This window comes from Saccopteryx bilineata, chromosome 7 (assembly GCF_036850765.1).
Source record: "Saccopteryx bilineata isolate mSacBil1 chromosome 7, mSacBil1_pri_phased_curated, whole genome shotgun sequence".
NCBI lineage: Eukaryota > Metazoa > Chordata > Mammalia > Chiroptera > Emballonuridae > Saccopteryx > Saccopteryx bilineata.
Genome location: NC_089496.1, coordinates 74,872,776 through 74,887,565, shown reverse-complemented (window position 1 = coordinate 74,887,565; position 14,790 = coordinate 74,872,776). Strand labels below are relative to the sequence as shown.

Here is a 14,790-nt window from a genome sequence, read left to right as displayed (position 1 = left end):
CTTTCTTAAAACACAAACCTACCTAATTGCGCCGGAGGGAGGCGATGTTGCCTGTGAGTGGAGCAGGTTACCCACAAATCCCAGAAGCATAGCTAGGTGGTGCCTGTCTCTCCTCCCCAGGCCATCATAAAGCCAGGTGCATCTCAACCTGCGCGCAGCCAGGAGCGCGGTGGGACCCTGAGCCTCGGTCCTCTCCACGCTGAGCTTCCCAAACCTGACTTTCCCGCCGCTGGGGGTCCTCCGGGTCCCCACGCAACAATGTAGCGTGGGCGGCCCCAGCATCTCATTTGCATCCGCCGCGGCTCCACCAATGGGCTGCGCAGGGGCCCTGGAACGCTGTGTTGCCAGCTGCGTGCGCGCGTGTGTGCGGGTGTGACAGCAGCTGAGGCCGTGGAGGTGGCCGTGGCCGTGGGAGGCGGGCCCGGCCGAGCCCAGCGCGCGGGGACCGGCCCCAGCGCCCGCTCTTCCTGCGTGTCACGGGCGCGTGGCCCGGCCGAACCCAGAGACCACCCAGGCTTGGCCGGGCACAGCCGCGATGTCGGTGGCGGGGCTAAAGAAGCAGTTCCACAAAGCCAGCCAGGTAGGGGCGCAGAGCGGGGAGCGGGGCACTGGGGAGGCGGGTCCCCAAGGCTCCGGGGCATTTGGGGCTCTGACGCTCCAAGGCCCCCCTCTTGGGCTCCATATCTTCCCGCCTCTCTCCTCCCAGCCCCCGCCCGCGCCGCTGAGATTCTGAGGGTTTGTGGGGGACAGAGGAGGTGGCTGCCTCAGAGTCTCCGCGCGGAAGAGGGTGGGCGTCGGGAGGCCCCGCTCGTGCCTCTCCCGCCTGGGGCTGTGAGGAGGACTCAGGGAGAGCGGTGCCCGCGTGGGGGTCGGCGGGCCGGTGGCGCCGCTTCCTGGGCGCGCGCTTCGCAGTGGACCCGAGTGTGTCCCGCTCCGGGCCGGGGTCCGCACCGCTGACCTTCCTCCCCCGCCGCCTCCCCCGATAGCCCCGGGCTGGGCACCAAGCTGCTGCTCTTAAAGAGCTGCAGATCTGGTGGTGAGACACTGAGACAGACAAGTAAACAGTGTTAGACACACCTCCACGCGCAGAGGATGGCAGACAACACCGCGGGGGCGTACGGGAAAGATCCTCGGAGGAGGAGACGTCGTTGGAGAATTAAATATGAGGAGCAGTTTGTGGTTGGGGTTGGGAGGAAAGGAGGAAGGGCGCTCTGAGCAGAGGAAACAGGAAAACAGGCAGGGAGGCGTGAAATCCGTGTGTGTGGACAAGTCAATTCGTATTCCAGTGTTGGAGCCTCAGCCGGCCACAGCAGAGCTCACCCTGTAAAACCTGTCCTGTACCTGCACCCCTGCACCTGTTGCTCCGTCCCTCCCTCCTCGCAGCCCCCAGACTTTGCTGCAGCCAGGTGGACAGACTTCATTCGGCATCCACATTTCTGAGGTCTCATCCTGCGTCTCCCACAAGTTGGCCCAAAAAGCAGCTGGGATGACAGGATTCTCTTCTTGTCGCCTCAGTTCCTCTTCTCTTCCTTCACTCCCCTTCCACGAGGAAGCTGGGTGGGGACCTGGGTGGACCTGGAGCTCTTTCTTCAGGGAGATGAAGAACCAGCGGAGGGACCAGTTGGTGAGGGGCGATGGTGGCCTCCCTGCTGACTCTGGGCACTTAGAGAGGTCTGTGGGACGTGCAGATGTCACTGGCTTGGGCGCAGGTGCTTATCCTTACCTGGGGTACAGGGCATGGGGCCAGGACTGGCGCTACAGACTTATTTTTGGCATTTCCAGCCTAAATGGAGATTGAAAAATAAAAGAGCAAATGGAAAGTAAGACAGTGCACAGTGAGCTAAATATAGACTCTAAGGAGCACCCACATTTAGGGACATGTGTAGCCCAGTACTTGGTAAGAGTGGCTACTCAATATAGGAACACAGAAGAAATGAACGTTTTTGGGTGGAGAAACACAGGAAGGAAGGAAGTGGGCGCATGCAAGGGAGAGAAGAGTGTCACGGGAACCCAGGGAGCAGGGACCTCCAACAGAGCTGCTGTGAACCAGGACCTGGCTCTCAGGCTGGGTGCCACCGTGCGGAGGTCAATGCCAGAGCCATCACTGGCTGTACTTGTCACTCTGGCTTCCTTCTCATTGACAGGGAATCAACCTCCTCTTTTGAAAAATTTCCTTTTGCTGGTTGGGTATGGGCATCATAGAAGCAAATCTGAGAGAGAACCAACCCGTAAGCCCTTGGGTAATTCAGGTTGGTTTCTGACCACTAACCAGCATGACTAATGGTTGAAATCTTAGGAAGTTATTGGTATTGGAAAAATATGATGAGGCTGTTTGGGTTAACGCCCTGTAATCAGTGCATTACGAACCAAATGAGCAGAGGGTCTAATTTAGCTTTTTTTTTGTATTGGCTGAAATCTTCATGAATTTATCTGAAAAGAAAGATATCACAGATTCTCTCTGGTCATTTTTGTAGTCAGAGTGCCCCCTAGATAGATTTTTATCTGTTCTAGAAGTCTTTCTAAGAACTCTTGCAATGTGACAGATTTGGCAAAGAAATTAGGCTGAGTTTAATATAAGAGGGAGCAGGATATTTTAACAGCAAATGTTTCTCTTAGACATTTTAACAGCAGGTTTTAATTCATGTAGAGCTTTCCCAGGGCAGGGGAACGGGAGTCCTGGATGATGTCAGTGGCTTAATCATCTCCAGGGGTCCAGGCCTGGCTCTGCCACTGGCCAGCTCTGTGACCCTGGGAATGTGACTTAACTCCTCTGGACCTTGGTTTCTCTCTTTGTGATGAATTAGAGCGGTGCTAGTCAACCTGGTCCCTACAGTCCACTAGTGGGCATTCCAGCTTTCATGGCGGGTAGTAGCGGAGCAACCAAAGTATAAATAAAAAGACAGATTTAACTATAGTAAGTTGTTTTATAAAGATCTATTCTGCCAAACTTAGCGAAAATCCAACATAAAATACTTGGTAAGTAATCATTATTATATGCTTTAACTTGCTGTAACTCTGCTTTATAAATTTTATAAAGTAAAATTACTTCCCTACTTTATAAATCACCATTACTGTGGAACCGGTGGGCGGTTAGAAAATTTTACTACTAACAGAGATACAAAAGTGAGCGGTAGGTATAAAAAGGTTGACTACCCCTGGATTAGAGGATTTAGAAGCTGCATCTCTGTTCTAAAATTAAGTGCACAGTTCTGTGAATATACTAAAAACCACTGAATTGCACACTTAATAGGCAGATTATATGGTATGCGTTTTATATCTCAATACAGTGTGTGTATATGTGTGTATATAGATATGTGTGTATATAGAGATATATATTTTCCAGTCCTGAAGTGTTTAAGTAATCCACTTAAAGTATTTTAGACAAAGACAAAGTTGATAAGAGAAGTCTTTTACAAATAAGGGAGCCAGGACCCTGACTGACATATGATCTCTGTCAATGGTAGGCAAGTTAAAGTGACCGATAGCCTCCTGGTTAACTGGTTCTTCTTTCTTGATCCTTCACTGACCCCTGAAGGAAAAAAAAAATCCCTTTGCAGAGAATGAAGAGCTGTAAACACAGGGGTTCAGCACTGTGTGGGGAGCACGTGGAGACCGGCAGGAAAGAGGGAGGAATAAAACTGAAATGAGAAGGGTCTGGGTCAAATACAAAGTGTAATTCTTTCCTGCAGCATCCGGGACTGGAACCCCAGTGTCCCAAGTATGTAATTAAATACATTGTTAAAGTCTTTTGTTGGGGTGCAGCTTGAGTTACTAGAGGTGCACACAAATATTAATAGATCGCCGATGGGATTGTGGTTTCCTGTGAAATGCGGCGCTGGACCAGGAAAAATGTTCACACCCGATAACCACACCCGTGCCGCTGCTCCGCAGCGTGTTCATTGTCATTGGCGTGGGGCCTCAGGCCACACCTGCGCTTGCTCTGACTGGCACTGTGTCTCCCTCTGGGTTTCCGGGAGCTGGTTCCCCATCCCATGAAGGTCTAGGGAAGAGTTACATCTCCTCTCTGCCTTCTTCTCTCCCAGAACTAACCAGCTAGTGCTGACACTAGATGCCGATGACAGTGTGGGCTTACGTTAAACTGACCTTTTTCTGTCCTTACACAGCAGTGCCCTTGAGCCCCAGGGTACGTGACCCAACAACAACAACAACAACAGGGAATATGGGCATGCGAGACAGCTTTTGGGGGTAACTTTTTCTCTTTCTCTTTTAATGCATTAACCAGAAAAATGAGCAGTTGCAGGCAGCCCGGACATTTGCCCTGTAATGACCGACTGGCTATTTATGGGCAAACAGTTCTGAGAAAGATGTTCTCTGTATATTATGAGACTCTCTCGAGAGGCAGTGAATGGCTCTTGTTTCATTTTCTCATTAGAGACAAAGATAAAACTGCACTTTGCAAAATCCATAATGATTTATATTTTTCTCTTAGATGCATCAGAAAATAGGTTGAGCTTGAAACATTCTTGCTCCCATCCACATCGATTGCTTCATGAATTAATCCCTAAACCTACACAGTATTATTTTTTAAGTCAGGGTGCAAGCATACATGTTCGCACCAAATTGATTTTTGTAATATTTGAAGGACACAGTACAATCCACGTATTTCTGACCTCTGGTAACTTTTTTCCTCTAAAGTAAATGTCACTTAGGGTATCATTTGGAATTTGATCTTAAAATGCATTTGAAAGCAGGAATTTTTTTAGGACGGATATTTTTTCAAATTAATTATTATTTTTTTTAAATTCAGCGAGAGGAGGGGAGGCGGAGACAGACTCCCGCATGTGCCCTGACTGGGATCCACCCGGCAAGCCCACTAGGGGGCGATACTCTGCCCATCTGGGATGCTGCTCCGTTGCTCAGCAGCTCAGTGCTTCTTAGTGTCTGAGGGGAGGTCATGGAGCCATCCTCAGCACCTGGGGTCAGCTTGCTCCAATTGAGCCATGACTGCAGGAAGGGAAAAGAGAGATAGACAAGGGAAAGGGAGAGGGATGGAGAAGCAGATGGGCGCTTCTCCTGTGGGTCCTGACCCGGAATTGAACCTGGGATATCCACACACCAGGCCGACACTCTACCACTGAGCAAACAAGTCAGGGCCGCAGATTAACTTTTCAGTTTTATTTAAAAAGTGACTGTAAATTATATTTCCCAAAGTTAAGTGGGTGTGTGTGGGGGTGTAGCATGCATTTGGGAGGGGTTATTGTTGGCATGCTTTACCTATAAAATAAAACTGCCAGTAAACAGAACTTACATGCTATTTTATTTGCCTGAATAATTGGCAAACATATTCTAAAGGGTCTCCATCAGACCCTGGCCAGTTGGCTCAGTGATAGATTGTTGGCTGGCATGTGGATGTCCAGGGTTTGATTCCTGGTCAGGGCACACAGGAGAAGTGACCATCTGTTTCTCCACCCCTTCCCATCTCTCTCTCTCTTCTCCTCCTGCAGCCATGGCTTGATTGCTTTGAGCACATTGGCGCTGGGCGCTGAGGATGGTTCAGTGGAGCCTCTGCCTCAGGCGCTAAAAATAGCTCAGTTGTGAGCATGGCCCCAGATGGGCAGAGCATCAGCTGTAGATGGGGTTGCTGGGTGGATCCTGGTTGGGGTACATGCAGGAATCTGTCTCTCTATCTCCCCTCCTCTCAATTGGAAAAAAAAGGGAAAAAAGAGAATCTCCATTAGCAAAATGTGGAGAATTGGATTTTGCTTTTCAGTAGAAACCTGGGAAGGTGTTTAGTCGGGGGAGGGGGCTAGGGAAGCAATAGGCATTGTTGCAGTTCTGACTATTCTAACTATTTCCGGGGGCTCTTCCCTGCTATTCCCAAGGTCATCCCCATGAGTTTGGACCCTGGCACCAACAGCAGTGACGTTTCTGAGCCCGGCGTTGTTTCTTGTGACTTTCTTCCGGGTTCACTGGGTCGTGCTGTCTGTCCCCCGCACTGGATGCATCTTTCTCCAACACTGATGACCGCACGTGCTCCCTGCTCATGAGCTCCGTCCACGGTAGAAGCTGCTGCTAACCCAACCTGGAGGACTTGGGTGCTCCCTAGTGAGCCGGACATCTGAGCCCTCTCCTGTCACCCACACTGAGTTCTGTCTCCTTATAGGACACAGTTCCAAAGTCCAGAGGGATGCGTCAGCGAAGGTGTGGGTGCACCTGTTTCTCCTGCTGGGACAAGGACCCGGCACACCTGGCTGGCTGCTCTCTCTCCTGTTTTGAGCTCCATATCTGCTCATTTTTTCAGGGATTTGGCTCCTGCTGGTGCGCCCGTCTCCCGGTTACGTTTCTTCTTTCCTGGATCCTTTTGTCGGCAGGTAGAGGAGTTAGTTGCCTGAGTTGTAAGTCGTTCGTGGTACCCAGTTAACATCCCTTCTTAGCAGATACGACTGTCTGATAATTGCTTGTCCTCTAAACCTTTTAAACACTGCTTGGCACGTAGTAGGTGCTCAGCAGCCATCCACTAATAGTCTGTTTCTGTTTAACTCCAACCTGTTGTTTACCTAGATCCTTGTGATTTGGGGGGAGGAATGTTCAAAACCCAGATTTTTTTTTCTTTTAATTGATCTTACAGGGAGAGGAGAGAGAGAGAAAAAAAATCGATTTCCTTCCTTCCTTCCTTCCTTCCTTCCTTCCTTCCTTCCTTCCTTCCTTCCTTCCTTTCCTTCCTTTCCTTCCTTTCCTTCCTTCCTTCATGCTCTGACTGACCAGGCATAAAACTTGCAACCTTGGTGTATGCGGATGGTACTCTAACCAACTGAGCTACCTGGCCAGGGTCAAAACCCAGATTTTCGGTCACATTTCCTAGTTTTGAAATATTGGCAATTAATTAAAATATTAAAAAGCTGTTCATCCCAAAAGAAAAACACATGAGATGAATTCATACACCTGCTGTCAAGTAGTTGGCAACTTCTGCCTTCTGCTTAAAAGGCTGAGGCGTACACGCGTGGCTCACAGGCCCCCCTGCAGGCCCGCTCTTTCTCAGGTTTGGAATAGTAGCAGGACGATTCCAAAATCCAACGCCCACGGTGTTGCTGGTACTTGCTTAGGATCTAAAGATGGTTTCTGTAGAGACAGCTCTTGGCGTTTGGTCCAGAGTTCCTGGAGACATTGTTGGCATGCAGATTGGGTGGAACCGAACTGAGCATCTATTTGCCCATGTACTGTGGTGTCGGGCTGTTTGCAGGAGCCCAGCTGGCCTAGTGTGGTGACTGTGAGGTGGTCCGGAGTGAGGGCAGAGAGCTGTCCCCACGTGATCCCGGCGAGTGGGCGGAGCAGCAGAACCAGGCTCAGGAGGGAGCGGGCAGCTCATGCCAGTGTGCAAATCCTGGCCAGACATGAGGCGGAGCCCGTGCTTTGCTTGTGTGACCTATTTGTAAATATATATTAATTTTTTTTATTTATTGATTTTAGAGAGGCAGAGAGAGAGAGAGAGAGAGACAGAAACATCGATCTGATTCTGTATGTGCCCTGACCAGGGATTGAACCTGCAACCTTTGCATATCAGCATGACTCTCTAACCAATTGTGTTACCCAGCTAGGGCCTATTTGGAAGTATTTTGAGAAGAAGTAGTTTCTAGAATATTCTAAGGCAGATAGAACCTCCTCTTGGGTGCTTTCACTGAGCCTCAGCATGTCAAAAGTAAAAGTTACGTATCTTAAGACAGACTTTAATACATTTTATAGAACTTGTAAAATTTGTTTGAAAAGGGTCAGCCAAGATCCTTGAACTTCATTCATCCTGGATTTCTACTATTCAGATTGATGTCTTAGTCCAAGTGCTTTTTCCAAGAAAAGACAGTCATGGTCTAAAACACGTGGTCCCATCTCTTTAGGGTTGATTTCTCATGATGGTGAGATTTGACCGTGTCATTTCCCTTCCCAGTTGCTGTGGGGTCCCCAGAGGCATAGACTAGACTCTCAGCTCCTTAAGTTGGTGTGCAGTGACCTTTCCTGCTGGCCCAGCTCCTTCTAGCAGCTTCTAGCTCTGTTTTCCAGGAGCCTTGAGCTCATCCACTCCTTTGTTCTGGTATCACTACTTCCTGGAAAGTCTCTGTCCCCTCATCTCAGAGCCCGCAGGGCTCCAACCTCCTCAGCTTCCTCTATTTTCCTTCCTCATCCACAGTCACAGTCTTCATTTTTATTTTTATTACTTATTATTTTTAGAATGAGAGGAAGGGTGGGGAGAGAGAGAGAGATCAATCTTTTGTTCCACTTATTTATGCATCCACTAGTTGATTCTTGTATGTATCCTGACTGGGGATTGAACCTGCAACCTTGTTGTATAGGGACGATGCTCTAACCACCTGAGCTACCCAGCCAGAGCCTCCCTCTTCCTTCTTTATTTTATTTTATTAAATTTTCATTATTACTATTTTTTTTTAGATGAGAGTAAGGGAGATAGTGAGGCAGACTCCCACACACAACCTGACCAAAATCTACCTGGCAACCCCATTCATGGCTGATGCTGAAGTACCAAGCTACTTTTAGTGCCTGAGGTTGATGTGCTTTGACCAACTGAATTATCCTCAGCACCAGGGCTACACTCAGTCAAGCCACTGGCTGTAGGAGGGGAAGAGGGAAAGAAGCAAATGGTCATTTCTCCTGTGTGCCCTGACCAGGAATTGAACCCAGGATGTTTGCATGCCAGGCATCCACTGAGCCACCGGCCAGAGCCTCTTTTTCCTTCTTTGAAGTGGTTGCTGTCCTCACTGCTCCTGACCTCTGGGCGTCCACCCATCAATAGTGTCATGTTTATTGTGCTGAAATTATTTTGGTTACTTGTTGGGCCCCTCCTACTTGAAATTAGAAACTGCTTATCACACAGAGAGTCTTCAGAAATGCTGTTGTGTGAACACATGACTATTCATGGCTGCATTCTTTTTTTCATGACTTCACGTGCACAACCTTACAGAAATTTGAGGTTTCTCGATTCTCGACAGCTGGGGAACTCAAGCATGGCACCAAAGTTAAATGTTCCCTTTGTTGTGTTCATTTTGTGTTTAACTCTGGCGTCTACTTTGTGTTACGTGTTGGCTTTTATAAATGAGGAGTCAGGACTTCTAAAAACCTTATTGTCACAACCAGGAAAAATGTTTTGCCATCAACCGACCAGTCACTCCACGAGTGTTAGTGCTGATTAGTGTAATTTTGCAGAGGACCGGGTGCCTTGCAAGATGTTTTTAGAAGCAGGACCGTGTTTCATCCTCATGCCAGCTCTATAAAGAAGGTGCTGTTCTTAGCCCTCTTTACCCGTGTAAAAGCCTTGTGGGGACTCAGGGACAGGCCTGTGTGATTCCTCGGCAGGTATGGTTTAGTACTTGTCACCGTTTATGAGATAAGCCCACTGTCGTCCTTCAGTGTCTTCCTCATGATTTTAGTCTTTGTGCACGTCAAGGGGCCTTCCTCATTCATTGGAATCAGACATCACCTGTTTAGACTCTGTCCCATAGGAGCTTTAATCCAGGGGCTGGAAACCATAGCCGCGGGCCAAATGTGGTCCACCCCCTATTTTTTGGTACAGCCTGTGAGCTAATGATTTTTTAAAATTTATTTTTGTTTTTTATTTTTTTTGCATTTTTCTGAAGCTGGAAACGGGGAGGCAGTCAGACAGACTCCTGCATGCGCCCGACCGGGATCCACCTAGCACGCCCACCAGGGGGCGATGCTCTGCCCATCTGGGGCGTTGCTCTGTTGCAACCAGAGCCATTCTAGCGCCTGAGGCAGAGGCTATGGAGCCATCCTCAGCGCCCGGGCCAACTTTGTTCCAATGGAGCCTCAGCTGCGGGAGGGGAAGAGAGAGACAGAGAAGAAGGAGAGGGGGAGGGGTGAAAAAGCAGATGGGCGCTTCTCCTGTGTGCCGTGGCCGGGAATTGAACCCAGGACTCCTGCACACCAGGCCGAAGCTCTACCACTGAGCCAACCGGCCAGGGCTGTGAGCTAATGATTTTTATAATATTTTAATGGTTGGAAAAAAAATTAAAGAATATTATTTTATGATACATGATAATTACGTGTGATCCAGATCCCATATTTATAAAGTTTTATTGGAAGAGCGCCATGCTCTTTTGCACACGTGCTGTCTCCGGCCACAGTTTCCCCGTAATGGCGGAGGTGAACAGCTATGACGAGACCGTCCGTGCGCAGCCTGAGATATTAGTATCTGGCCCTTCCCAGAAAAGCCCCAACCTCTGCTCTGAGCCGTCTGTCGGGGGAACTGGTGGATGTTGGTGTGCACATTCCGGGAGCCCTGGACGAAATGCTGAAAACGTTTGGTCTGTGTCTGCACTTGGGTTGTGCATTGTTTGGAAAATCTCCAATCGCTCAACCAATCCGACCCATCCTGATGCCCTGGGAAGGGCCTCCCTCTGGAATAGAGTCTTCCTTTGTAAGTCAGGGGACTCCTGGACCCTGAAGTCACCTCTGCTCATGCCTCACTGGCTGTCACTGTCACTCACTGGACGCCTCTGTCCGCAGTGGGCGGTGCTGGAGAAGGGCGGCCCTGGTCTGTGGACAGGAACCCAAGAAGCGTTTTTTTTTTTTTGTTTTTTTTTTTTGGTTACAGGTCACTGGCGTTAGGGATTCCTCGCCAGGGAAACAGCCCTTGCTCCGCTCGCCTGGTTGGGTTCCGCCCACTTCCGTCATCCGTCCTTCTTGTTTTAATTATTCCGACTATCTTCCGCCTTCTCCTGGCTTCAGTTTGAAAGAGACCCAGCGAGCTTTTCCTGCCAGCGTCACGACTTCCTTTTCCCGGAGCTCAAAGAGATTCTGAGGGTGATGCTGTTTTCCTGTGTATCTTTCCTGTCTTGCATAACTTCGCTTCAGTACGTGTATTTTCACTCGTGAGCCGTGTTCTAAGGGACTTGAGCATTGGACCCCCTTGCGAGGACCACGGCCCGTCCTGGCCTCCATTCCCCGAGCCCGTTTGTGCGGCGGGAACGGGCTGTTCCGTGGCGGCAGAGGCCCATGCACGTGCTATCAGCTTTTCAGAAACCTCATGCAGAAATGATGTGAACCAGATGGTACCCTTTCGAGTTGCCAGACTTGCATATTTTAAAGAAACGCGGTGCATTTGTCTCCTTGGGAGACTTAGAGGGGGTTCTTTGAGAAGGCAGCTCAGCCGAAATGGCTGTACTTGACAAATTCTTTGGAGCGCCTTGTTAGCACAAGGCGCGTGATGTCAGAAGACCAGCCTAGAGTGTTAAGAAACAGATGTTACTGGGTTGATTTAAATTCACTTCTTTGAGAACAAGGCTCATAGACTCAGGGTAAAGGAAAGTATAATCCGAGAATGTGTTTTCTTCCATTTGCCACTTCGATCTTATAGCAGGCGTTTGGGGAGTGAGAGTAGGTGGGTATGGGCTGGGGACATCACCAAGGCCCACAGGATGATGGGCAGTGAGGGCCAAGTCATTTAACTGAAAGCTAACGGGACAGGGTCAGAGAAGACAAGACTTGGGAGGACCTGCAGGTCCTGGATATGGTGGGCCCTACGGGAGGAGCACTGTGAGCAGGAGGGGGCTGCAGACTAGTGCTCCTCACATCTGCGCATTGATGCTGAGCAGGGATAGCAGAGATTGGGGCTGTGTATCTCTGCAGATAATTGAGCCCAGAAGCCCCAGCCACGTGGGGACACCTGGTACGTGTCTCAGCTAAGCTGTCTAGTAGATGCATGACCGTGGACAAGTCACTCCCCTTCTGTAAACCCCAGTCCCCTGTTCTGCACAGTGGGGAGAATCTCAGTGGATTAAATTGGCGAATGCATGTATGTGTCGAGCGCTGGGCTTGCCATGTAACACACGTGTGAGAAATGCTCGCTGGTAACTTTCCCAGGCGGCCTCGTGCCCGGGATAGAAAGTCAGCCTCTGCTCCTTGGCCGAGCTTCCCCCTCACAGGCTCGCTGTGCTTCGTGAGAACGCTTCGCTGGGCCCCTGGGGAGCAAAAGGCCTGCTGGGTGACGCCTCAGGTCCCTGAAATCCCTGCAAACTCCCCAGACGCCGGGCCACACACATTCAGGCCAGCGCTTAACAATTCATGATTTTTTTTTTTGTATTTTTCTGAAGCTGGAAACGGGGAGAGACAGTCTGACAGATTCCCGCATGCGCCCAACCGGGATCCACCCGGCACGCCCACCAGGGGGTGACGCTCTGCCCACCAGGGGGCGACGCTCTGCCCCTCCAGGGCGTCGCTCTGTTGCAACCAGAGCCACTCCAGCGCCTGGGGCAGAGGCCAAGGAGCCATCCTCAGCGCCAGGGCCATCTTTGCTCCAATGGAGCCTTGGCTGCAGGAGGGGAAGAGAGAGACAGAGAAGAAGGAGAGGGGGAGGGGTGGAGAAGCAGATGGGCGCTTCTCCTGTGTGCCCTGGCCGGGAATCGAACCCGGGACTTCTGCACGCCAGGCCGACGCTCTACCACTGAGCCAACCTGCCAGGGCGACAATTCATGATTTAAGGGCTCGGTGCCTGTTGTCGGGACCCTCCGAAGGTGCGCACTTTGGGGTCGCCCCTGAAGCAATGTGCCTGTGCTTTCCTTGATGCTGGAGGGGAGCCTGGTGGTCAGCGTGTGTGGGGTGTGCGTAGCAGCGCTCTACTGTGCGCTGGTTTCTGGGTTGGCAGCCCCTCCTCTCCAGCAGACCTTGAGACAAGAATGGGTGGCAAGGTCATTTTTTGTATGTTTTTTTTTTGGTTTTGAGGTGATCCCAGAAAAACCCACAGGGAACAGAAGCAGCCAGTCAAGGTGTGCTAGCAAGTTAGTGACCTTTGAGGGCACTTGGGCCTCAGGCCTGTTGGGGAAGTCTCAGAGAGATGTGAGTGTTATCCCAGCCAGAGGCAGGTGCTGAGGCATTTATCTACCAACTGCCCCAGCCGTTGTTTGCTAAGGGCTGCTCTTGGGAACATTAATTATTGGAAGCCCTCTAGTTTGCCTGCCACATGGGCTGATGTTGTTCGTGTAGCTTGAGAACAAAAACAAAACAAAAAACAGATGGAGCCTGAAGTTTGTAGCTTCGCCGTCAACAGTCTTGAGCTTGTAGTTGAGTGAGCTCGGGGGGGTGGGGGCTCTCACAGCATCCTCTGCCTCTGTGTGGAACGTGGCCTCTGCCACCCCCAGCTCTGTGATCTTGGGTACCCTGCTTATTGTGCTCCAATTTTCTCATTTGTAAAATGGACATAATAACAGTGCCTCTTTCCTAGGCTTTTGATGCGGATTCACAGAGTGGACACGTGTAAGGCCCTTGGTAGAAGGCTTGCCTTGTAGTAATTGTTAGCTTTTCTTTTCTTTTCTTTTTAGGTGAGATGAGGGGAGACACTGAGTCAGACTCCAGCATATACTCCCACCACGATCCACCTGGCAACCCCATCTGGGTCCGGTGCTCAAGGACTGAGCTTTTTTTAGTGCCTGAGGCCAATGTGGTCCAATGGAGCTATCCTCTGCACCTGGGACCATGCTCAGACCCATTGAGCCACTGGGTATGGGAAGGGAGGAGGGAGGAAGGATGGGTGGAGAAGCAGAAGGTTGCTTCTCCTATGACTGGGTATTGAACCTGGGATGTGCGTAAGCCAGGCTGACGTTCTATCCACTCAGCCCCTGGCCAGGGCCTAGTTTTTCTTATTATGTAATTATTCATTAAGTTCCTTCAGGTTCTTTGTCAGTCTAATTACATTTCCTGTGTTCATTACAATGTAAGATGAGAGTCCTTTGGAGGAAAATTAATTTTTAGTTGATTCTTTGGGCATGAAAATAATTTCTGCAATTTTTATTTTAAAATGATTACAACACAAATGCAATTTTTTTTTTCTGATTTTTTTTTCTTTTCATTTTTCCGAAGCTGGAAATGGGAAGGCAGTCAGACAGACTCCCGCATGCGCCTGACCGGGATCCACCCGGCATGCCCACCAGGGGGCGATGCTCTGCCCATCTGGGGTGTCTCTCTGTTGCATCCAGAGCCATTCTAGCACCTGAGGCAGAGGCCACAGAGCCATCCTCAGTGCCTGGGCCATCTTTGCTCCAGTGGAGCCTTGGCTGCGGGAGGGGAAGAGAGAGATAGAGAGGAAGGAGAGCAGGAGGGGTGGAGAAGCAGATGGGCGCTTCTCCTGTGTGCCCTGGCCGGTAATCGAACCTGGGACTCCTGCACGCCAGGCTGACGCTCTACCGCTGAGCCAACCGGCCAGGGCACAAATTTTTTTAAAAGGGGAAAATGTCCGCCCTTAACCCTATACAATTCTTCTGCTATTGTTTTTATCTTTATGTGTCTTTAGAGCCTGTCACTATAAGTTCATGTATCTACCCTCTCATAATAATGAATAGCAAACTCCATTTTTATCCCCGTTTGATCTAATAATAAAATAACCATGTGCCAGGCACACTGTGCATGCTTACCTCATATGATTCTCTCAAGTCTGTGAAGAAGGTATGTCTGTCCCTATTTAACAGGTGAGGTAACAGGCATATGGAGATGCTGGACCTTTTTCCAGAACACACAGTTGGCACTTTGTGGGGCCAGAACAAGCCTGGAAAGATCTGCAGGGGCTAGAGACAAGCTGAAATGACCCCTTAGTGGATGACTTTGGGACCAGGGTTGATGTCGCCAGGAGGTTAGGCGGGCATTGGTTTCCCCTGATTTGTGCCTTTCTCTCTACTGAGATGGAGCTGCATTTAAAGTACTCCTACCTGCCCCCACTGGTCCTTCTGACAGTTCCCTCCAGAAATGGCCTCATTGATTTGTTTTTGAGCCGAGTTACAGTGAACTGGGAAAATGTATTGCTCAGAAACTGAGACT

General features: G+C 49.9%; 1 protein-coding gene across 3 annotated transcripts in view; it reads left to right on the top strand.

Annotated features, from left to right (window-relative positions):
- The first annotated feature begins 215 nt into the window (after nucleotides 1-215).
- Nucleotides 216-14,790, top strand: part of SH3GL3 (SH3 domain containing GRB2 like 3, endophilin A3) — a 73,940-nt gene continuing 59,365 nt past the window's right edge. For all 3 annotated transcript variants that reach the window (XM_066238358.1, XM_066238357.1, XM_066238359.1), the window contains exon 1: nucleotides 216-580. In XM_066238358.1, the coding sequence (XP_066094455.1) occupies nucleotides 536-580 (45 nt within the window). In that variant the 5' untranslated portion in view covers nucleotides 216-535. The remainder of the gene's footprint in view (nucleotides 581-14,790) is intronic.